Source organism: Phyllobates terribilis, unplaced genomic scaffold (genome assembly GCF_046119375.1).
Source record: "Phyllobates terribilis strain yellow unplaced genomic scaffold, ASM4611937v1 Scaffold_489__1_contigs__length_1346288, whole genome shotgun sequence".
Lineage (NCBI taxonomy): Eukaryota > Metazoa > Chordata > Amphibia > Anura > Dendrobatidae > Phyllobates > Phyllobates terribilis.
The window spans coordinates 1,150,844-1,174,852 of record NW_027363249.1 but is presented as its reverse complement, the minus strand read 5'-3'; the positions used below and the strand labels follow the sequence as shown (position 1 = coordinate 1,174,852).

General features: G+C 45.1%; 2 protein-coding genes across 2 annotated transcripts in view; both read right to left on the bottom strand.

Annotated features, from left to right (window-relative positions):
* Window positions 1-24,009, bottom strand: part of LOC141230048 (uncharacterized) — an 88,025-nt gene that overhangs the window by 2,441 nt on the left and 61,575 nt on the right. The window contains exon 8 of the mRNA XM_073667537.1: window positions 18,142-18,147. Within this exon, the coding sequence (XP_073523638.1) occupies window positions 18,142-18,147 (6 nt within the window). The remainder of the gene's footprint in view (window positions 1-18,141; window positions 18,148-24,009) is intronic.
* On the bottom strand, window positions 178-12,964 carry LOC141230057 (uncharacterized). The gene is made up of 8 exons (XM_073667547.1): window positions 12,908-12,964; window positions 5,315-5,454; window positions 5,081-5,185; window positions 4,874-4,997; window positions 4,693-4,790; window positions 4,426-4,516; window positions 3,449-3,482; window positions 178-268 (listed from the first exon to the last, which is right to left on the bottom strand). Exons 2-8 carry the CDS (start codon window positions 5,390-5,392, stop codon window positions 178-180), a joined length of 621 nt encoding a protein of 206 aa, XP_073523648.1. The 5' UTR covers window positions 5,393-5,454; window positions 12,908-12,964.

Here is a 24,009-nt window from a genome sequence, read left to right as displayed (position 1 = left end):
ATTCTGAACGTGAAAATGGCTTCTTTGCTTTAGGAGCAGTTTGTTTTTTAATGCTTATTTTGTGACTTTGATTTTCCTTAGTAGTCGGTAATGAATCAGAAGACAGGACCTGTTTCAAAGGATCAGATGACAGATCTTTGCTGTGAAGGAATGATGGTATATCTGGAGTAATGTCATTCATTTCAATTGTATCCTGTTGGATCTGAAAATTATCTGATTTAAAAATTTGAAGATATCAGCTGTCCCTCTAATCTCCTGGTACAGACATCTGCCAAGAATAAAACAAATTATTATTTTTAATAAAAAATCTTTGAATTTTATATTTTTTAACATTTCTACTTAAATTGTCCGTAAAAAGGCAAGTTATATAAAAAAAATTCACTTATTCACCAGAACAATGACTGTCTAATAGAAAACCTCATAGGCTGGATCAGTAAAGCGTGGTGTTCAACTGTTTTTTCATTCTGCCTCCCAAATATGGAATAAAAAGCCACCAAATGATGTTATGTAGGCAAAAAGAATACCAATAAAAACTTCTACTTATCTGACAAAAAACAAGTCTCCACTCAGATCCATCATCTGTCAGTGGAAAAACAGAGGTTTCCACATTATTAGTGGCTTAAAGGCTCTTGAAAAGCAACATGGCTTCCATAACCCAATCCAGCAATATCTGCTCTTCCAAAGTCAGATATCCTTCTCGCTTCTGAGCTTTGCAGTAGTTTATGTGCCTAAATCTCATTTATTATCCATGTATTTGACATTACTATAATGAGAAGAACCCACTTAATTGATGGTGTGTGTCTCCTGGAGCACAATCTGGGCACTATGTGTTGGGTAATGAAATTATATATTTGCAGTTTTCACTCTCCAACATCCACTGCGTGCTAATTTCCGGAAAGTGCCTGTGGAGTCAAAATAGTCACTTCTCCTATAGATTAATTCACTGAGGGTTATAATTTCCAAAATGGAGTCACTTTATGAGGATTTCTACTGCTCTGGTTTTCTGCCATTTTGTTATATTAGGGCTTCTGCAAAAGGTGTATCCCATCTCCTCTGGGACATCTACTTCTCCTCCTGCTTCGACTTGTGTGACGTCTGCTTTTGTCACCAGGCACCGTCTTATTCATTCTGCAGGCGGCGCTGGTGATGGAAGAGACGTCAGAACCAGAAGCTCTGGGCGGCGAAGGCTCTGTTAAGCCACTAAGATTAGGATTACTGGGACCAATAGTACCATCCAGTCTGGCAGTATGGGTGTATGTGCTGTCCAGCTGGAGTAATCTGCTCCCTGCTTCAGCCATTTGGAGAGAACCACACCCTACTAAAGCTGAAGGCATATTGCCGGAAGCTGCCAGATACAGCCTTGTTCTCCTCTGGTTCAGTCCTCTGTGCTCAGCTCCCGGCTTGTGTATTTGTTTCCTGTTGTGACCCCGGCCCATTTACTGACTACTCGTGTCTTCTGAGTTTGTATTTTCTCTATCCTTTTGGTTCTGACCCGGCTACCTGACTATTCTTCTTCCGATCTCACTCCACAGAACAGCAGGTAACACCGTGGCCCAAGCCTAGGGATCTCTGTGTTAGTCCAGATCCATGTAGAGGGGTTAAAGGATGATGAGCAAAGTAATTTGTGTTTATGACGTAAATTTATGAAGTAATTTATGTCCTCCCTCTGTCTAAAACTGAATCTGTCAAAAACTGAACTACTCGTCTTTCCTCCCTCCACTAACCTACCTATGCCCGATATTGCCATTTCCGCTTATGGCTCAACCATTACTCCCCAGCAACAAGCCCGCTATCTTGGGGTCATTTTTGACTCCGACCTTTCCTTCACTCCTCACATCAAATTACTCGCTCGTTCATGTCATCTACACCTCAAAAACATCTCAAGAATCAGGACTTTTCTAAGCTTTGACTTGGCAAAAACTCTTACTGTAGCTCTTATACATTCTCGTCTGGACTACTGCAACTCCCTCTTATTAAACTCTCCCCTCTCCAATCCGTCCTTAACGCAGCAGCCAGGATCATATTCCTCGCCAACCGCTACACCGATGCCTCTTCCCTGTGCCAGTCATTGCATTGGTTACCCATCCAATATAGAGTTCAATTTAAAATTACCACGCTTACCCACAAAGCGCTCCATGCTTCAGTACCCCCCTACATCTCCTCCCTTGTCTCAGTCTACCACCCTACACGTGGCCTCCGTTCTGCCAGTGACTTAAAACTAAAATCCTCCATAATCCGAACTTCCCACTCGTGTCTCCAAGATTTCTCGCGTGCTGCGCCAATTCTTTGAAATGCACTACCCAGGACAGTTCGATTAATTCACAATACCCACAGTTTCAAGTGGACCCTAAAAACTCATTTCTTTAGACTGGCGTATCGCCTCCACACACTATCTGTCCATCCCAGTTGTCCGTCCCAGTTTTCCCCCAAATTAAAATCTTCCTCAAGTTCAGGTTCATACCAACCATGCACATAATAGCCTCGGTCAGGGCTGCACACATACTGGCAGGCGACCAGTCCATGTATTATTTATCCTATTTAGTATATCAAGGCTGCATTATACAATATATGTACATTCTACCTTTTGTGTCTCCCCCAGTTCCTCATAGACTATAAGCTTGCGAGCAGGGCCCTAACTCCTTTCAATATGAGATATGCTTATTCTGTATTGTTTGTATAATTTCCCCCTAAAATTTGTAAAGTGCTGCGGAATATGTTGGCGCTATAAAAATAAAAAAAATTATTATTATTATTAATTTGTGCAATCTGTAAACGGGTTAGATAAGGCAAGCCTATTCGTGGTGGCCATCTTTTGAGCTTCCAGGTGACCATGAACAGCGTCCCCAATACATTGTGTCTGCGAACTATTCCAGCAAGATCTGCATTCAAATAGCTAAATGGCGCTCCTGCCCTTCTTAACCTGCCATGTGCCCAGACAGTAGTGTACAACCGTATATAGGGGATTGTCAGATTCAAAAGAAGTTGGAAAATAATTTGTAAGGTCCATTTGTTTCTTATTATCCTTTATGAAGAATTCCAAAGTTATCACCACATAAAGTGATTTGAAAAATGGGGCCTGATTAGAAACACAAAACTGGCTGCAGGAAGGGGTTAAATCAGAGGATTACAAAGTCAAAAACTGTGACTATAGACAATAAAACATCTACTGAAATGATCAAACTCAACAGTCTTCATCAGAGAAAAATGAGTAACTAGTGGTGAAACCTCTCCGTGGTAATTGGAGTATGGGGCTCGGTGGCTCTTGGCAATCTAAACTATCGTAAGGGACAATATTTTCTGTCAGATGAGTTTCAAGAAGAAATATTAGACATTTAAAGTGAACTTTTTATAATAGTGCAGAGCTGAGGCGTCTTAAATTTAGATCTCGGGCATTTGGAAGAGGCAATGGAGACCTTTTTGAAAGACTACCAGGGAGTTACAGACTCACATAAGTGAGGCCGGCCGATCCCACCACAATGAACCTGTAAAAAAAGAAAGAATATAAAAACACTAAACCGGAGTCACACTCATTTATGGCGGACCATTGGAGCTACTATGAGTTCTGACCAGGAGAGTAGAGAATGTATTAGTGCCCCCATTTCAGGAGAGATTGTGCAGTAATCTGAATTTATTAGGATTGAAAACATAATGGAATTTATGACGTGGAGTGAATCCATGAAACCAGGGCTGGAGCCAACACATCTCCTGCAGGCGTGAATAAATGTATATTACAGCCATCAGCCACGCACAGCTTAGAGATATATCATGGCACAGGTGTAATGTTTTCTGTATAGTTTATCACAATCCTGTTTGAAGTTAGTTGGTTTTAAAAGAAATTGAACAGTCAGGATAAAGGGAAACTCTGTTGTTATTGTACAGAAATTCACACGTGTCCCTCACTGCACATTTAATGTTGTTGATCAAAAAAGTGAAGTTTGGCCAGAAAGACTGGACCTGGTCTTGTAGGGACCATATGAGGACATTCAGCAGCACAGAAGGGAGAGAAGGTAGATTCATCCAATAAGATATCAGGGATCTAGGAAGCCAACAGCATCATTACCCTCCGCTTTCTCTTAGAGGCCCATCATAATATTTTTCTTCAAGTGATTTTCTAATTTGTCAGCACATTCTACGTACGCTGTCATTTAGCTTTGTAGTTTACAGACCTGGGCAGGTAACGGTCAGCATCATCTAATCTCAGGGGGTAGGTGGATCTTCCAGGTTGTAAGTGCTATACAAAAGGGCTTTCACAATTTTCGCAAGTAATTTGAACATTTTCGGATGGAGGAGAATGCTGTCGTCTAGCGGCAAAATGGTGATCACACGATTGTGATACGGCCGGACTACACCACCGATAAAGCAGCCACAGACAGGGACTGAGAAGAATTTGTGACGACTTCTCTGTATTTAGTGGTTACTACTCACCTGGGTAGTCATATGTAGGAATCTCCTCTTTACACTGCTCATCACCCCTCACATATATCTCTGTAATATTAATATGGGTCAGATCTTCACACTGAAACAAATATTGTAAAAGTCACAAACAGACAGAGAAGTCACATCTATGATCAGCTCTAATCCTGCCATCTCCACCGTTCTCATTACACAAATATAAAACAAGACTGAACACAAGACCTTCACAGCCGTCTACACATCATAGGGGAAATCTCATGACACCTTCTCTTCAACTACCTGATGATCCTGAGGAACATTGGGATCTTCTTGTTTACAGTCATGTGGAAGAAGAGGACGGGGACATCTCTCTGGCGTTGTCAACTTACTGGATAGATCTGGAGAAAACACATGCAAGGACTGAATTCATTCTTTACATACAGATAATTATAGGCCGCGTGTATTTAGTCCTGTCTATTACCTGGTGATGTGAGGGGCTGGGGAACCTCCATCATGACGTCCTTGTACAGATCTTTGCGCCCTTCTAAATATTCCCACTCCTCCATGGAAAAATAGACGGCGACATCCTGACACCTTATAGGAACCTGACACATACAATGATACAGTCATCTCCCCGATCCCTTCATAGTGTTACTGTTTAATGTCCCAGCATTCCCAGCAGTGTCACCTCTCCAGTCAGCAGCTCAATCATCTTGTAGGTGAGTTCTAGGATCTTCTGGTCATTGATGTCCTCATGTATCAGGGGGTGAGGTGGAGGCCCCGTGATTAATCTCTGGTTATGGAGAGACACATTAATAAAACTCACTCCAGACATTTCCAGAGCCCTCGCCTCTCCAGTTCTGTCCATCTGTTATTCCCATATATAAGAATGATGTAATGTGACGTCATCAGAATCTCTCACCTCTCCAGTAAGCCGAAAGAGGATCTCTAGGGTGAGGTGTAATAACCTCTCCGCCATCTTGTCTCTGCCCATATCCATCTGTGATAGGTAAATCAGGAAAATTCTCTTATATAGAATATCTCCACTGAGAGGATCCGAAACTGCAGAGAGAAGATGATGAGCAGATGTAACATCATAAAAATCCTGTGTAATAATACAACTATTGGAGATAATGAGGGGAAACATATAAGGAGATTTATTATTTTACAGAATTTCGTTTTTTTTCCTTTACATCTAGTAATAAAACCTTTATATTTTAGGCCACAGACAACAAGCAGTTTCTTCCTCGGAGACTGCAGCTGAATACGTTTCTCATAGACTCATCTTCCATAACGCTAATTCTCGTCTAATTTTCTGACACTGGAATTGACATTGAGAATAACCTCGGCACTCAATGGTTCTTATAGAAAACATTTTTTTTAATGCAGTCCAAAAACAAAAGTAAACGTTTCGGTTGACCTGAGGACATTGCTGCATTGAAGACAATGGAGACATGGGAATGTGCCCATTTTGGGATTCTGCAAGAACCATTGTTTAGGACCTTGGTGCGCTGTGCCCAAATCGGCACATACCAGAGAGTCTGTAATATTGATTGCTCTCTTAAAACACGGTAGGAAGGGTTGTTGGAACGCAGGGATCGTGGGATAGCCAGTTTGTAAGATGTTCCTGTGTTTCCTAATGGTTTTATGTAAGATGTAGGTGAAGGGGTGGAACGTGTGAACGAAGGGGATTCTGTCCTTAGTGTTTGGACGATCAGTTCTGGAATACAACGCCTGGGGATGCAAGAAGCTAGGTGGATAGCCTCGTTCAGTAAATTTGGTTATCATTTCTTGTAACCTCTGATTGCGGATAGTTTCACTGGACACTATCTGTTTGACCCTCTGAAATTGTGATGTAGGTATAGATTTATTCATCGACATTGGATGATTGCTAGAAAAGTGTAATAGGCCATAGCGATCGGTGGGCTTGGAATAGAGGTCAGTTGTTAGGTGGCCCTGTGTATCCTTCATCCTTGGAAACTAACACTGCTTGAATCATATGTCATGGTGAAGCTCAAATCTGGCCATGCGGAGTTCAGTGTGGAGAAAAACCTCTAAAGATTCTAAGGGACCCCCCCATATGCAAAAGATGTCGTCTATGAAACGTTTCCAGAGAATGGAATGTTCTTGAAAAAGTGGATTAGAGTAGACCACCTGACTCTCGAAAGCTGACAAGAAGCAATTTGCATATTGGGGGGGCCACATTGGTGCCCATCACTGTGCCCTTCACCGAAAAGCCTTAATAGGGAGTATGACCTACTGGCCTTTATATAAGGTTTTTTTATGCTTGGAGTTTGGTTCTCATTGAACAATTGGTATAAAGAAACTTGTCACCCAGGGATCTTATGTGACCCTATGTTAAAATGTATTTTACATTTGGAAATGTGGTCTTCAATTTGAATAGGTCAATAATATACATGTTTTGATCTCCATATCCTACTCAAATATTGTCTCCTTTATTGCAGATTATTCCTCTCTGACACATTCTTGTCCACTCTCCTGGATTCTTCTCCACTCCATCAAAGGCTCTGGCTCATGCCCATGGGGTCTTATGCTCTATACTGGTGGAATGCACGTTCTCTCACTGGCACTCAAACTTCCGGCTCACTGGAAAGCATTTACACCGGCTTGTGGAACGCACAGCTTCCTGGGAGAAGCGCGTCACTTCCCGTGACATCACACGTGCACTTCCGGAGTTCACACTATACAGCCCTGAAGGATTGGCAGCGATAGGTCAGCCGCCCTCACTAATCCCGCCCCCCACCTTTAGATATCATCCTGCCCCTAACAACGCACACAGCACCAGGAACTAGCGGTGGACACCGCATTCCTCTAAACCACTACGTGCAGCACCACTTTACAGTGGGTACGGAAAGTATTCAGACCCCTTTAAATTGTTCACTCTGTTTCATTGCAGCCATTTGGTAAATTCTAAAAAGTTCATTTTTTTCTCATTAATGTACACTTTGCACCCCATCTTGACTGAAAAAAAACAAATGTAGATTTTTTTTTAAATTTATTAAAAAAGAAAAACTGAAATATCACAAGGTCATAAGTATTCAGACCCTTTGCTCAGACACTCATATTTAAATCACATGCTGTCCATTTCCTTGTGATCCTTCTTGAAATGGTTCTACTCCTTCATAGGAGTCCAACTGTGTTTAATTAACCTGATAGGACTTCATTTGGAAAGGCACACACCTGTCTATATAAGACCTCACAGATCACATCAGACCAAATGAGAATCATGAGCTCAAAGGAACTGCCCAAGGAGCTCAGAGACAGAATTGTGGCAAGGCACAGATCTAGCCAAGGTTACAAAAGAATTTCTGCATTACTCAAGGTTCACAGTGGCCTCCATAATCCTTAAATGGAAGAGGTTTGGGACCATCAGAAGCCTTCCTAGACCTGGCCGTTCAGCCAAACTGACCAAACGTGGGAGAAGAGCCTCGGTGAGAGAGGTAAAGAATAACCCCAAAATCACTGTGGCTCAGCTCCAGAGATGCAGTAGGGAGATGGGAGAAATTTCCACAAAGTCTGGGGTGCAGAGTGTACTTTAATGAGAAACAAAATGAACTGTTTAGAATTTACCAAATGGCTGCAATGAAACAAAGAGTGAGAAAAATTTAAAGGGGTCTGAATACTTTCCGTACCCACTGTATATAGAATGGAGCCGGTCTACAATAATGTACTGCGTCTGCGCTACTTCTCATGAGCTAGAAGTCCGATAATGTCCATCCCCTAGTGTGCATGTGTTTACACTGAAACGCCAGATAAACTGATTCCCACCGTGCCAGTAGTACCCGGGACTGCGTATGCCCGTAGTTGTGTTACACGCTGAAGCACATCTAGAATCATTCTGAGACTGCGCATGTCCATAAGCATGAGTTCCACGCTGAAGCGCATAATGGATTTGGATTGCATTTCACCAATATAGAAAAGTCCTGTCTCTGAGGTCAGCGTCATGGGAGACTAAAAACAAGTACTGCACATCCTCCCATCATGCAATAGGCATGTAGATCTACTTTATCACTACATAAAATATGGGATGATGGCCAAAGTATATTCCTAAATGGTCAAATTTGACCCCTATTACACAATTAGAAATACACAAGGAACCCACACTTGTTAGTTACTTAATAGTATAAGTGGGATATAACTGATAAGAAATAATTCTGATATAGAAACTCAGATATCTCGATGAAGTACAACAATATGTGAACCCCATTCACAGGGAACAATGAATGAACAATGACAGTAGCAATGAATAGAGTATAAAATCCAAAAATGTAACCCAGAATGGGGCTGTATTCACACAAAACAGGCATAGGAAATTTGCTCATTCAGTCCCTTAGGGTCTAGTGAATCCAATCTGGAAATCCACTCACTTTCCTTTTTGAGGATACATCTATTGTGATCACCCCCTCTCACATTGGGTTTAAACTCAATGATACAAAAGGAGATGTCTCCGGTTTCAACTCGATGTACACTGTTCATGTGTCTCGCTAATGGGGTGTCCCGACCTTGGCATATATCGCCCAGATGCTACCCCACCTTACTCCTAGATTCCCTCTTGACCTTGCCTACATAATCTAGGGGCAGGTGCATGTGGCCATATATACAAGTCCCGAGGTTTTACAGTTGGAATAATCCCTCTGAACAATGGTTTTACCAGTAGAGGAACAAGATTTACATGGTCTCATCCAATTACACGTGCAACATTCTCCACATCTAAAGAAACCGCAGACTCTTCTATCTAGCCAAGTCCCTTTGGTTTTTTATAGACACTATGCACTAAATGGTCCCTAACTGACTGACCAATTCTGAAAGTTATTGTGGGAGTAGATCACACAGCACCCTCAGGTCCGCGTCGGCCACAAGTACATCCTAGTGTTTTCTGAGGATATTAAAGATACCGTTACTCAGTTCCTATTACCCTTGTTATCCCATCTTTTTCTTGCTCTCTTGGTTAGGTATGGAGGATTGTCTGTCTCTCCTGTTTTTCTGCAAACAATCGTGCGGAATCTAAACTGTACTGTGGGTACCTTTTTCCATGAATCTGGTGTTAATGTCTATTGTCTGTATATTAAAATCTGTGACATTAGAACAGTTCCTTCTCAACTGTAAAAATTGGCCCTTGGGTATTCTCTTTTTCAGTGGGATGGGGTGGTGGCTATCCCATTTCAATAGTTTATTAGTGCTTGTAGGTTTATGGTAGATGAGTGTCCCTAGGGTCCCATCCCGTTATTTCTAGATTAGTACATCCAGGAAAGGCAACTGGTAATAATTAAACTCAGATGTAAATCTAAGGCCATCGCTATTGATATTGAGTTCCCTGACAAATGCAAGAAACTGTTCACTCTTCCTTGACCAGATGATAAAAATGTGGTCAATATATCTATACTGTACCCCAATATATGGATGTCATCACTTATGATCATCCCTGAATATTGTGGTTTCCTCCCACCAGCCCAGGAAGAGGTTATCATACGAGGGGGCACAGGGGCTCCCCATCACAGTACCCCTGAGATGGTGGAAGTACTTCCTGTCAAAAAGAAAGAAGTTAAGAGTAAGAGTGAATTTTAGAAGATCCTCCATGAAGTCATTATGTCTGCTACACTCTATTGATCTCGATTTCAAGAAATGTCTTACTCCTCTGATATCATCCTCGTGCGGTATATTACTGTACAAAGCCTCGATATCTGGTAAGGCCAGCTCCCCTACATGCATGTATACATGCTCGAGGGTCTACATGTAGGGGAGCAGGCAGAAGGAAACCCATTTTCCAGAAGAATCATTCCAAGTGCAGGACCTCAGGCGATACTGGGGGAACATTATACTGTGTGGGGGCATCATACATACTGCATAAGGGGCATAATGGGGGCATCATACATCCTGCATAAGGGGCATAATGGGGGCATTACACTGTGTGGGGGCATCATACATCCTGTACAAGGGGCATTACACTGTGTGGGGGCATCATACATACTGCATAAGGGGCATAATGGGGGCATTACACTGTGTGGGGGCATCATACATACTGCATAAGGGGCATAATGGGGGCATTACACTGTGTGGCGGCATCATACATCCTGCATAAGGGGCATAATGGGGGCATTACACTGTGTGGGGGGCATCATACATCCTGCATAAGGGGCATAATGGGGCATTACACTGTGGGGGGATCATACATCCTGCATAAGGGGCATAATGGGGGCATTACACTGTGTGGCGGCATCATACATCCTGCATAAGGGGCATAATGGGGGCATTACACTGTGAGGAGGGCATCATACATCCTGCATAAGGGGCATAATGGGGCATTACACTGTGGGGGGATCATACATCCTGCATAAGGGAAATAATGGGGGCATCATGCATCCTGTATAAGGGGCATAATGGCGGCATTACACTGTGTGGGGGGCATCATACATCCTGCATAAGGGCAAAAAAGAAGCAAGACAAAAATATATCTCATACCCTACCATAATTATATATAAATGTAAAGCAAAATTGCATAATAAATATAGGGTACTTAGTGAACTATTTTTGATCAAAAAAAGTATACAAGCCGTCCCACCAGCGGCAAGGTGACCCTAAATTGGGACGGTACCTATACTGCCTATATTAAAAACCTTACTGTATATCAAAGTTGAAGTAATGCATATAAAAGGGTAGACAAATAGGACCGGGTCCCAACTCCAGACCACCTAGGCCCGTGGTAAGCTACATATATACCAATCAGCTCAACAAAGGGCATGCCACACCCTTAAATTGCACAGAATGCAAACAAGTCAAAAAACCAGACAATGTGAACTGAGGTCTAAGATGGCAGACATACAAGAAACAGAGGCATGTTCACACTAGCAAAAAAGAAGCAAGACAAAAATATATCTCATACCCTACCATAATTATATATAAATGTAAAGCAAAATTGCATAATAAATATAGGGTACTTAGTGAACTATTTTTGATCAAAAAAAGTATACAAGCCGTCCCACCAGCGGCAAGGTGACCCTAAATTGGGACGGTACCTATACTGCCTATATTAAAAACCTTACTGTATATCAAAGTTGAAGTAATGCATATAAAAGGGTAGACAAATAGGACCGGGTCCCAACTCCAGACCACCTAGGCCCGTGGTAAGCTACATATATACCAATCAGCTCAACAAAGGGCATGCCACACCCTTAAATGGCACAGAATGCAAACAAGTCAAAAAACCAGACAATGTGAACTGAGGTCTAAGATGGCAGACATACAAGAAACAGAGGCATGTTCACACTAGCAAAAAAGAAGCAAGACAAAAATATATCTCATACCCTACCATAATTATATATAAATGTAAAGCAAAATTGCATAATAAATATAGGGTACTTAGTGAACTATTTTTGATCAAAAAAAGTATACAAGCCGTCCCACCAGCGGCAAGGTGACCAATTTAGGGTCACCTTGCCGCTGGTGGGACGGCTTGTATACTTTTTTTGATCAAAAATAGTTCACTAAGTACCCTATATTTATTATGCAATTTTGGAGTTGGGACCCGGTCCTATTTGTCTACCCTTTTATATGCATTACTTCAACTTTGATATACAGTAAGGTTTTTAATATAGGCAGTATAGGTACCGTCCCAATTTAGGGTCACCTTGCCGCTGGTGGGACGGCTTGTATACTTTTTTTGATCAAAAATAGTTCACTAAGTACCCTATATTTATTATGCAATTTTGCTTTACATTTATATATAATTATGGTAGGGTATGAGATATATTTTTGTCTTGCTTCTTTTTTGCTAGTGTGAACATGCCTCTGTTTCTTGTATGTCTGCCATCTTAGACCTCAGTTCACATTGTCTGGTTTTTTGACTTGTTTGCATTCTGTGCAATTTAAGGGTGTGGCATGCCCTTTGTTGAGCTGATTGGTATATATGTAGCTTACCACGGGCCTAGGTGGTCTGGAGTTGGGACCCGGTCCTATTTGTCTATCCTTTTATATGCATTACTTCAACTTTGATATACAGTAAGGTTTTTAATATAGGCAGTATAGGTACCGTCCCAATTTAGGGTCACCTTGCCGCTGGTGGGACGGCTTGTATACTTTTTTTGATCAAAAATAGTTCACTAAGTACCCTATATTTATTATGCAATTTTGCTTTACATTTATATATAATTATGGTAGGGTATGAGATATATTTTTGTCTTGCTTCTTTTTTGCTAGTGTGAACATGCCTCTGTTTCTTGTATGTCTGCCATCTTAGACCTCAGTTCACATTGTCTGGTATCCTGCATAAGGGGCATAATGGGGGCATTACACTGTGGGGCCAGTAAAGGGGTCCTGTACTATGAGAACAATACGTTTCCTCCCTTCCTGTCTCCATAGTTGGGTCGTATGTATCTATTACAGAAAACAGAACAAAAACCTTATGATTCTTATAAAGGGGCAACACAAGACCCCAAAAGAGTCTCCGTGCTGAAGGGGTTAATGCCCCCTGCGCCCAGTAATGGGGGCCTCCACATACCTCCACCTGCAGAGCCGCCACCACATATATGGCTGCTCTGTGCACAGGAGCTGTGATGAGGTCACAGAAGGGGAGGAGTCAGGGGTCACATGATCAGGGGCCTCAGTGGATGCAGGACTCTGCTGTGCTGGTTGTCATGGTGCTGGATGAGCTGAAGTTTATGTGTGGGGTCAGGAGGGGTTTATGGTGTGGATGTAGCAGAGCCGCACGTGTACGAGGTGTACGGAGCAGAGCCGCGTGTGTACGAGGTGTACGGAGCAGAGCCGCGTGTGTACGAGGTGTACGGAGCGGAGCAGCGCGTGTACGAGGTGTACGGAGCAGAGCCGCGTGTGTACGAGGTGTACGGAGCGGAGCAGCGCGTGTACGAGGTGTACGGAGCAGAGCCGCGTGTGTACGAGGTGTACGGAGCAGAGCCGTGTGTGTACGAGGTGTACGGAGCGGAGCAGCGCGTGTACGAGGAGTACGGAGCAGAGCCGTGTGTGTACGAGGAGTATGGAGCAGAGCCGTGTGTGTACGAGGAGTATGGAGCAGAGCCGCGTGTGTACGAGGTGTACGGTGCAGAGCCGTGTGTGTACGAGGTGTATGGAGCGGAGCCGTGTGTGTACGAGGTGTACGGAGCGGAGCCGCGCGTGTACGGGGCGGAGCCGCGCGTGTACGAGGCGTACGAGGCGGAGCCGTGCGTGTACGAGGTGTGCGGAGCCATGTGTTTGAGGTGTATGGAGCGGAGCTGTGTGTATGGAGCAGAGCCGTGTGTACGGAGCGGAGCCGCGTGTGTACGGAGCGGAGCCGCCTGTGTACGAAGTGTATGGAGCGGAGCCGCGTGTGTACGAGGTGTACAGAGCGGAGGCGTATGTGTATGAGGTGTGCGGAGCCTTGTGTTTGAGGTGTATGGAGCGGAGCTTCGTGTGTGCGAGGTGTCCGGAGCGGAGCCGCGTGTGTACAAGGTGTATGGAGCGGAGCCGCGTGTGTACGAGGTGTATGGAGCGGAGGCACGCATGTACGAGGTGTGCGGAGCCATGTGTTTGAGGTGTATTGAACAGAGCCGTGTGTACGGAGCGGAGCTGCTTGTGTACGACGTGTACGGGGAGGAGCTGCCCACTTACTAAAGACTATGATACTTTTCCATCACTGTTACAAATATAACGCTTACATTGGAGTAAGAGTACAGTTAGGATAGGAAGGAAAGCAATATTGAATTGTGTGGATAAAACAAAATCTTGTTTAAAGTTCATTCAAAAGTGGTTACAAAAATACGGAAAAAATAGTTCATAGCACAGAAAGAAGTATTAGGTTATAAGAGAGGAAACAACATTCATAAGTTCTTAAGTATACAGCATGAGATGGTCCGTGGTGGAGATTCTCAAGGTATGAGACATCTGCCCATTCATGTCTGCCTCTGCTTATATACCATCTCGCCTCATAGACATACATTGGAGATTATTTTTACAGTTTCATGACCCAATATCGCGACTTTCTGGTATATTAGTAACTTCTACCATGTTAGAACAAAACTAGTAACTCATGGAATATGCCTTTTGACTACGTGCACATTTACCTTGTGTTGGTATATTTTAAACATATGGCTAGTGACCTTTAAAGGATCATTAGTTATCTCCAAATAACCCATATAGACAAGAGTCCTATAGGTTTGACGTACAGAACAGGTGTCTCTGCCAAGGTTCCCAGAATAACTGCAATCTTTCTATAGAATATTTGAAACTAAGCAAGGCTCGAACCAGAACTTTAAAGCTTATGTATATACTTTTATCATTAGAGATTAATATTTTACAGTCCCCCCCTGATTATGATTTAAGAAATATCATAATCAATCCTAAACTCAGACTGTGGGGACCCCCAACCAAACCCAGACGCTCAGCCCCCCTACCGCCACCCCTTCCTTAACACTACAATAATGTAACTCTTACAACTGGATGGGTGAGGATCGGTAACAGCTTTATTAACACTTTAACTCGTTCCATTAGGAAGGCATTTTATTTCCAAAAATAATTCCGCTTGTTGCCGCATGCCCTGTGTCTCCACACCGGCAAGTTGGCCAACAAGAATAACTTTCCAACATGTCCTTTCTATTTCAGGCCACGGAGGATCCTGCATACTCGTAGGCAGGACTCCGACCCCCACCCATTTGTTCCACTCCGTCCTGGAGTCCTGACAGGAATATATCCAGTCCAATATCCATTAAATGAACACCATCGAGCCTTAGCAGGCCTGTTTTATCTCCTTCCAGCTCTCGGTGTCTTATCACTACACCACCTCTTTCATTTACAAATTTTGCCATCCGAATATTTATTAGCCTCCTTGTCCGTTCGATGGCCGTGATGTCTCTCGCACCTCTCCATACAGCTCTCGGCACAATCTCCGACCATACTATCGTTACTTTACTAAAAAATGCTCTGAAGCGCTCAGTGTCTAGCTTCATTATTGCCATTAGTTATGCGCTCTTGTAATGACCGAGGTCGTTTCCCCCGGCGTGTATAACTAACATGACCGGACCTGTCGATTCTCTTCCTATGTCGATTATTAGTACCTGTGGCCATCGCAGGCCTCTAATACCTCTCCAGTTGAAATATGTGTTATGAAACTCTATATTCCTCCCGCCCGGGCGGACTTTCGCCTTTTTTTCTGCCCAATATATATACGAGTGGCCTATCACCCACACTGTTGGCTTATCGTCACCTGTAAAAGAAACAAACTACGTTAGGATAACAAGTCCGGTCTTATGTATCTTGCAAAACACGAGGATCGCCATCTCCCTATCCTCTGAACTTCCGTCTGTGACAATCCTGCTTTAGCTGCTTCCGTGGCTGCGCCTATGCGGAATGAGTGTGTCCCGTAATCTTTGGGGGGGTACCCTGCTGATGTTAGGCATTTATTAAATATAGCTTGGAACTGGTATCTTGATAATGGAGTTCCGTCAATGTGTGATAGGAAGAAATTACTTTGCGGCCTGATGGCTGTATATGTTTTTACTATTGTTACCGGACACAGTATACCGTTAGTGGGTTGTAAAAGCATCCAAGTGCCCCTGCCCGCTGGGTCCATTTTGGATTTGCGTATGCGTAGGCGTATTGCATTATTGGCTATGACTACGTCCTGGTGTAATAAGCCTCCACTGGTGGTGATTTTGGATCGAGGGACTAATTCGCTTTTGCGTAGTGCCCCGAAGAAGGCGATTGCAAATGCAGTAGACACTAGTGTTGCTTCAAATTGTGAGTGGCATGTTAATGGTGTTAGGGATATGATTTTTGAGAGCAGATTTAGTGACACGGGACATCTGCACTCCTGACTTGGCTGACCCCTTTTCCACCCTTTTAAGGCTTGCCTGATGATGAATCTTTTTGTCACATCTTCCCAATTCAGTAATTGAAAGTAAAATGCCACTCCGGTTAGCCACCGCTGCGCTGACGCCCCTGATATGCCCATCATCATTAGTTGGTGAAGAAATTCTATGGTTACATCTAGTCTGGCTTGTTCACATAGGTCGACCTGTCTGCCTGCTACTAATCGTGTCCAGTCTTCCCATGCCTTACCGTATGCCTTCCACATTGACGGGGCGACTGATGCTCTGATTAATGGCATCAGCTGTTCGCCACTATATCCCATAGGGAGGGTGGGCAACTGGTGCCCGACGGGTGGGCGTTGGGGAGGAGCTCTCTGAAAACCTGCCAATTGAATTGTGATAAAGCGTTAGCAGCAGCATTAGACTCTTCAATATTGTAGCTCGCGCGAACCCATATATTGTGTTTTAGGCACAGGAATGCTAGCCGGCGTAGTAGGCCTAGCACTGGGAGAGACGATGATGCCATCTTATTAATGCAGTGCACTAGGCTGGTGTTATTTGTTATGAAGCGTATATTTTTGTTAGCTAGGTACGTGCTCCATATTTCTATGGCTACCACTATTGGGAAGAGTTCCAGGAGTGTCTGGTTTTTTGTTAATCCTTGTTCAGACCAATATGGAGGCCATAAGCCTGTGCACCACTGGTTATCTAGTATCACTGCATATCCGCCCGCTTCTGCTGCCCCGGTGAATAATCTTAGTTCAATGTTGGATTGTTCTGCTGATATAAATAACGTGTGACCATTGAATGATTATAAGAAGGTTTTCCACACCTCTAAGTCCGCCCGAAGCTGCCTGGTGATTCTGATTCTATGACTCGGTTGTAATGCACGTTTTGTTGCAAGGGATAAACGATGAGAAAAAACCCTTCTGGCTGGCATCACCCGGCTCACAAACACGAGGAGGCCGAGTAACACTTGCATCTGCTGTAAAGTTACTTTCCGTACCGCGCAAAATCCCTTGATCTGGTGTAATGTTTTTTTATTTTTCCGTTGGGAGGCGGAACAACCCTGCTGTGGTGTCGATTTTGATGCCTAAAAACGATAGCTTTGTTGTGGGGCCTATGGTTTTTGTAGGGCATAATGGGACTCCGAACCGTCGAGCGATGTTTGTGAATTCGTTAAGTAATGATTGGCATTGATTTGAGTCTTTTGGTCCGACGAATAGGAAGTCATCTAGATAATGTGTGACGGACCTACTGCCGGTTTCATACCTCAACACCCATTCTAGGAAGGAACTGAATAGTTCAAAGTAATAAAAAGAAATTGAACAACCCATTGGGAGGCAAGTGTCGTAGAAGTATTCATTGTCCACTTGGCATCCCAGCAGGTGGTAGCAATCTGGGTGCACCGGTAGTAGGCGAAAGGCGGATTCTATGTCGGATTTAGCGAGCATCGCCCCGGGCCCCGCATCGCGTACTAACATTACTGCTCTGTCGAACGACGCGTAGGAGACCGAGGCGTCTTCAGATGTAATACCGTCATTTACAGACTCTCCTTTTGGGTAAGATAAATGATGGATAAGCCGGAATAAACCCGGCTCTTTTTTTGGTATTATTCCTAGAGGGGAAACTCTTAGGTTACTGAATGGTGGTGTTGGGAAAGGACCCGCCACTCTGCCTAGAGATACTTCTTTTTGTATTTTTTGCCTAAGTATTTCTGGGTGTTCTTTTGCAGATTTAAGGTTATTTGCAAAGGTGGGTGATTTATTAAGTTTGAAAGGGATGAAAAAAACGTATGTGAAACCAAAACGTAACTGCCCCCTGCGTCTTTCCTAGGATATTGGTCTAGCCAGGGGCCCATCGCGTTTACGCTCACCGGGGTCCTTGGATTCTGACTGTAGGAGTTTAATTGATAATTTGCTTGCAGAACAAGAACATCTCGCTGCAGGGTGGGCTCCTCCACAGGCTGAACATTCATGTTTGTATCTGCATAAGGCGTAGAAACGACAGTGTCCCTCATTGTACTGCCAGCAGGCCCCTGGTCTATGTACGACCACTGAATTTTGGCCTGCTGTTGCCGGTTGTCCAGTAGCCGTTGTTGAAAAGGGATGGTGTTTCTGTGACAGCATTAGTCTCAACCATACGTCTGTAGCTTTTACCCCCCCAGCCTAGCTGTGGTTGCAGGGCCAACCGCCTCCGGAACTCTTCATCGTAGCGCCACCATGCTGAACCGCCGTGGGCTTTGTACGAGTTATACACTGTATCCTGGTATATGAATAGTTCCGAGCAGCGTTCCGGATGTTTTTGGCCCATGATGCAACCCAGCACAGAAAACGCCTGTAACCAGTTACTCATTGTCTTTGCGACCTTTTGTCTGTTTCTGTCGAATGGTCGGTCGGCTACACTTCTCTCTTTGTCTATAGTATGTTGGTCAGCGGTTACTAGTGACCAAATGTCGATATAGTCATTATTCCATATTTTTATTCTGGTTTCTTCTTCGTCTATGTGTGAGCCTAATGGGCTAATCCCGCAAAAGAATGCGTCCTTGTGTACGCTGGCTAATGGTGGAGTTGTTTTGGTAGGATTATGTATTGCGCCTAGTGGCGCGGATAGTTTTTCGACTATGGCCTTAAGGGCCGCTATTAAGTTGCTGTTATTATTTCCCATTTCAGTGATACTTAGATTGCACTCACCCATTTCTGCGGCTGGAGGAGGGACTCCGATGTTTGGAGACACCAGTCTCGCTTGGGGTGAGCGGCGTGCCTCTGCTTGTAGACCTACGTGAACTCGCTTCATCGTGCAGGCTGTAAGCTCTGGAGGGTGCCCTTGTATCATCTCTGCCCCCTGAAGGACGGGATCAGTGCTAGCGGCTGTGGTTTGACGATGCGCCCGACATCTCTGATGCGGAGGATGGTGAGCGCCACCTTGAGGACCGCGACCTATGACCCCTCCTGTGGGATGCCGATCTCTGCTTTGCTTGCGACGACCTCTTCCTTCGCCGGTGACTCGTGTGCGATGATGTAGATCTGTCGGAGGAGGAACTACAGCGAGTTCGTCTGGAGCGAGTACGCCTGGAGTCTCTGTGTCCCTGACGGTGTATGTGGGGTTCTGCGCAGTATACATGTGTGCTGTCAGGATGAGGCAGTGCAATTTGTGTCTAGCTAGAGGGCGATGCTATAGCGGTGTCAGGCGCGTGAGTCGCAGCGCTATCAAAGGGGTATATGGTATTGATCATTTGACTGGGCGCTGGATGGGCTGTGGTGATTACAGGGGCAGCCATGTCCCCTGGATGTGTAGGGTCACGTGTGCTGTTTTGGGAACTTTTTCTTTTATTTTTAATAGGGGTTTTTCTGCGGGGGGTGTTTGGGGGGTTGGCAGAGCACAGTCCCCGGCAGAGGATTCCTGTCCAGAGCTGTGCTCCGCCACAGCCCCTGCTGTGTGTTGAGGGGGAGGTGATGGATAAATGTATGGCCCGCAACTTCTTTTCTGTGGCAATGGGGTGCTGTGCCTAAAGCGCTCTGGAGGGCGGGAGTGCCTGCTGGACCTTCGCTCTCCAAGGCGCCCTTCGGCAGGATGCGGAACGGGAGTGTTTAGGGGTTTGGGGTTAGATGTGCTCGGTGCTGTCTCCAGCACCGGCGGCAGGCAGAAGACCTGAATCCCCGCTGTGCCCGCAGCTGACACAGAAGACAACCCACAATCGTAGACTAGTGCAGCAGAGCCCTGCGCCTGCTGTGAGTGCGGCGCAGGATCCTCTGCTGCACCAGCTGCCGCTTCCTGTTCCATCGCGCGGCATTCTGGACTGGGGGGCGCGGCCTGCGCTTCCTGAACATTAGCTCCGCCTCCCCCAGCATGCCTCTGCGGCCTAGTTACATCGCGTGCCCGCCTCCCTGCTCCAGTGCGCGACCGCCAAGAGGAACCCCCCCGAAACCCAACGCCGGCGCGAACACACCGCCCCGCTCCGGACCCCCGCTTCCTCGCTCCGGCAAGAACACGAAGAGGCTCCGCAGCCGATCGCCGTCCAATGCCGGGGGGCGCCTGCCAAACCGCCCCACATGATAGCTCTGCCGCGACGTCGCGTGGCCACCGAGGTGCGACAGCTACCCGAACCTCTGAGACAGAGGGTGAGCCACGATGAGTGGCCTGCAGCTGTGCATCTGCGGCGGCCGGGCGAGAATGGAGGACGGCCAGACAGCGGCAGAACTGCAGCCCCTCGTCCCAAAGGATTCGGCTGCAGCACGTTGAGTGGTGAGTGAGTGGGCCCAAGGGGTGAGGGGATTGGGGGATGTGATGTACCCTTAAGGGGTTGAGGGCCAGGGGAAGGGTTATCCGGAGAATTAGAGCTCGGGCCAGGGGGATGATCGCTGAGCCCCGACATGAGGGCCTGTAACCAGCGCTCGCCCCCCTGTGCAAACCCAGCCCGGAGGGCCTCAGCAATCTGACCTGATCCTGAATTCTCCATGACGTTCCACTCTGGGATCAGCAAAGAAAGGAAGTACCGTGGGATGTCTCGGTGTTTATGTATCCATGGGACGGCTTGTAGCATCCCCTTTCGCTTCATTGGATCCTTCCGGGGGCTTCAGGATCACTGGTCAGTAAGGGGCAGCGAAGGGGGGTCACCAATCGCCACGGCCCGGGAAGGGGCCACCACAGTCAGTGACTCCTTCCTTATTTAGTATGGAGTCTTCCATTCTCTCACCATTCGTATCACATTCATTCTTTATTCTGAAAACCTTGTATCAACACCTGTATTGAATGTCATCTGAGTTCCCAAAAGCTTCTAAATTAAAAATAAAAATTCACTCAAAAGGTTATATATTTTTTTAATATTTCTTTTAAAATAAATATGATTATGATTGGATTTGTTAATACATTTCCTGCTGCCATTTTTGCTGAAGACTGTGACCAACTAGTGATGAGCGAGCACTAAAATGCTCGGGTACTCGTTGCTCGGGTCGAGCAAATTGGAATACTCGGGTGGTTGACCCGAGCAATGAGCCCAATGTAAGTCTATGGGAAACTCGAGCATTTTTCAGGCGGTTCCCCCCAGCTGTCTGCAGAGGGCCTAAAAATTGCCCAAATCGATGGGAACAGTGCTCAAATGACATGGGAACAGCATGGGGAACACCCCTGGAAGCATTTCTGACTCCCAGGTCACTGCTGTCAGCAACGTGGTCAGAGTATTACGCTACTTTTATGGACTCACAATAAAACATACAAAAACGAAACCAAAATGGATTTTCCTGGGAAATATGTTAAGGAACATCCTTTCCAGGGTAATCACTTGTATATAAGGCAAAATAAATAACCAAAAACAGAAATACTCCTCCACAACTTGGGCTATGTTCACACGAATCGTTTTTGATTTGTTTTTGCACTTTTGCATTGCTTTCAACCAAGACAAATGCATTCACCAGGAAATGTAATTTTAACATTTTACAACCTTATCTGGCCATGTGGTGTGTGACACATCATCAGACACATGCATACAGTGCTGAAAAGACATGGGAACAGCATGGGGAAGACCTCTGGAAGCATCTCTGACTCCCAAGTCACTGCCTAAAAGTGTGCCCATCATAAGTGATCCTTGGCGCATGCGAAGATGCCTCCCGCCATGCACCTGTCATTGCAGACTTGCAACAATCACCGTCCACGTCTTTGTCCCACTGCAGTGTTCAGTTGTCCTTAACGCATTCCTTGGAATGCAAGCGCAAGTATGCAGCCAGACACCCACCCACAGGCTGCAATACTATACTGCCAAAATTTTGACAGCTGCTTGCACTTGAAATGTGGCCTTTTAGGCTCATGGAGATGGAAGCTGTCCACAATCTTATGGCGGCAGCGACCGGGTATCCATACTCAGTCCCCAGCCGCCACTATTTTTCCCGGTATCGTCTCTGCCTTCCACAAGCACGGGTCCCACAACATTACCCGTGCCCTCCCCAGTGCACTTACTGGGAAGGACCGCCTACCCACAAACACGTGGACAAGTGAATGTTGCCAGTGACGGTACGGAGCCAGTCCACAGCTTTTTTTGCTGAGATTTGTATTTAGCTCGGTGAAAGGACTAGCATAGAGGGAAACCGTATCTACTCTGGGTGTCATTTCCCCCAGGAAGTCCTCTAATGCAGCTTGTTGCAGAAGCAATGGCAGCCCGTCCAACATCAACTCGCACTTGTCGGTGGTGCTTTGACACACACACATCTTTCTTTGTGCATTTAATTTCATGACTACAGAGTGGGCCTGATCTGCAATGCGATTTGAGAGATAACATGCATAAGCACATCTGATCTGCATTAAAAAAAGCAGCCATAGAGTGTCCAGGAACCTTCCCCCACACTTTTCTTAGCCAGGACTGCTTCTCGGCAGGGTTGGACGGTCCCACCAGAGAATCCTCTGGTGTGCCTTGGCTTCTACCTCAGGAGAGTTCATGATAGCGCTAACTATGGGGCTCTTGAGCGGGGGAGAAAGGTGAGCCCTCAGAATCAAATCCTCTGGTGGGCACAATGTTTTTCAATCTGAAACAGCTTCTCAGTGGGAGTTGTATTTCACCACAGTCATATCCTTTAGCTTGGTGAAAGGACAGGCATAGAGGGAAACTGTATCTACTCCGGCTATCATTTCTCCGTCACCAGGTTCCACCCATTGTCACACACGACCATGCCTGGCTGTATGTTCAGCCACAGATCAGGCTGCTGTGTTGCAGCTTTCAACAACTCTGCAGCGCTGGCCGGTTTGTCACCTAAGCATTAAGCATGTTGTTATCTTCACCACAGCCTGTCAGCTTGTCACTGATGTGGTCATTTCGGAGATGGAGGAGGAGGTGCAGGAGCTGAACAATGTGATTACATTGAGGTTAAATTGGTGACGCTGTTTTTTTATACTAAAGAAAGATCCTATTGTTTTGGTTTTTTTAAGTTATTTTTTTTAAAGACAAATGCATTCACCGGGAAATGTAATTGTAACATTTTACAACATTATCTGGCAATGTGCTGTGTGACACATCATCAGACACATCCTGTTTTATTTATGATGGAGGGACTCTGAAAGTCATAAAGCCTATTTTTATAGGGCTATCAGACGGCCCTTACAATTCTTAAAAGGCCAGCAGTCGGCCCTCGCTATTGTTGGAGAGCCATCAGCCGGCTATGCTTTGTTGCTTCCATTATTAAGAAGTGGGTCTCCTATACTGTTATTGCGTATCCAGTGACTGCAAGGGCTGCCAAAAATTTGGACGCAACCCAATACCCCTTTGAAGAGACATAGAGGAGGGTCTCAGTAAAAAAAAATTTCCCATTATAAAGGAGCGGGTCTCCTATAGTGGTAATGCCCATACTGTGACTGCAAGGGCTGCCAAAATTTGGGAAAAACCCCACTAAGAATTTAAAGACTCATAGAGCAGGGCCACAGTAATGACAAATTCCCGTTAGAAAGGAGAGAGTCTGCTATACAGTTATAGGGTATGCAGTGAGTCCAACGGCTGACCAATTTTAGAAAAAACAGCACTAAAAATTTAAAGACACATAGAGCAGGGCCACAATAACAAGTACGACATGTTCCCATTAGAAAGGAGAGGGTCTGCTATACAGTTATAGGGTATGCAGTGAGCCCAACTGCTGACCAATTTTAGGAAAAAACCCACTATATAGGTACTATACACATGATCAGTTTTTAAATACATCAGTTAGAGACTGCTCTGATGTGGGTTACATTGACATTGGTAGAGCGGCTTAGTATACATTTTTTTTACAAAAAACGTGTCAACCAAATACCCTGTTTTTTATCACCAACAGAGTATTTCTATATG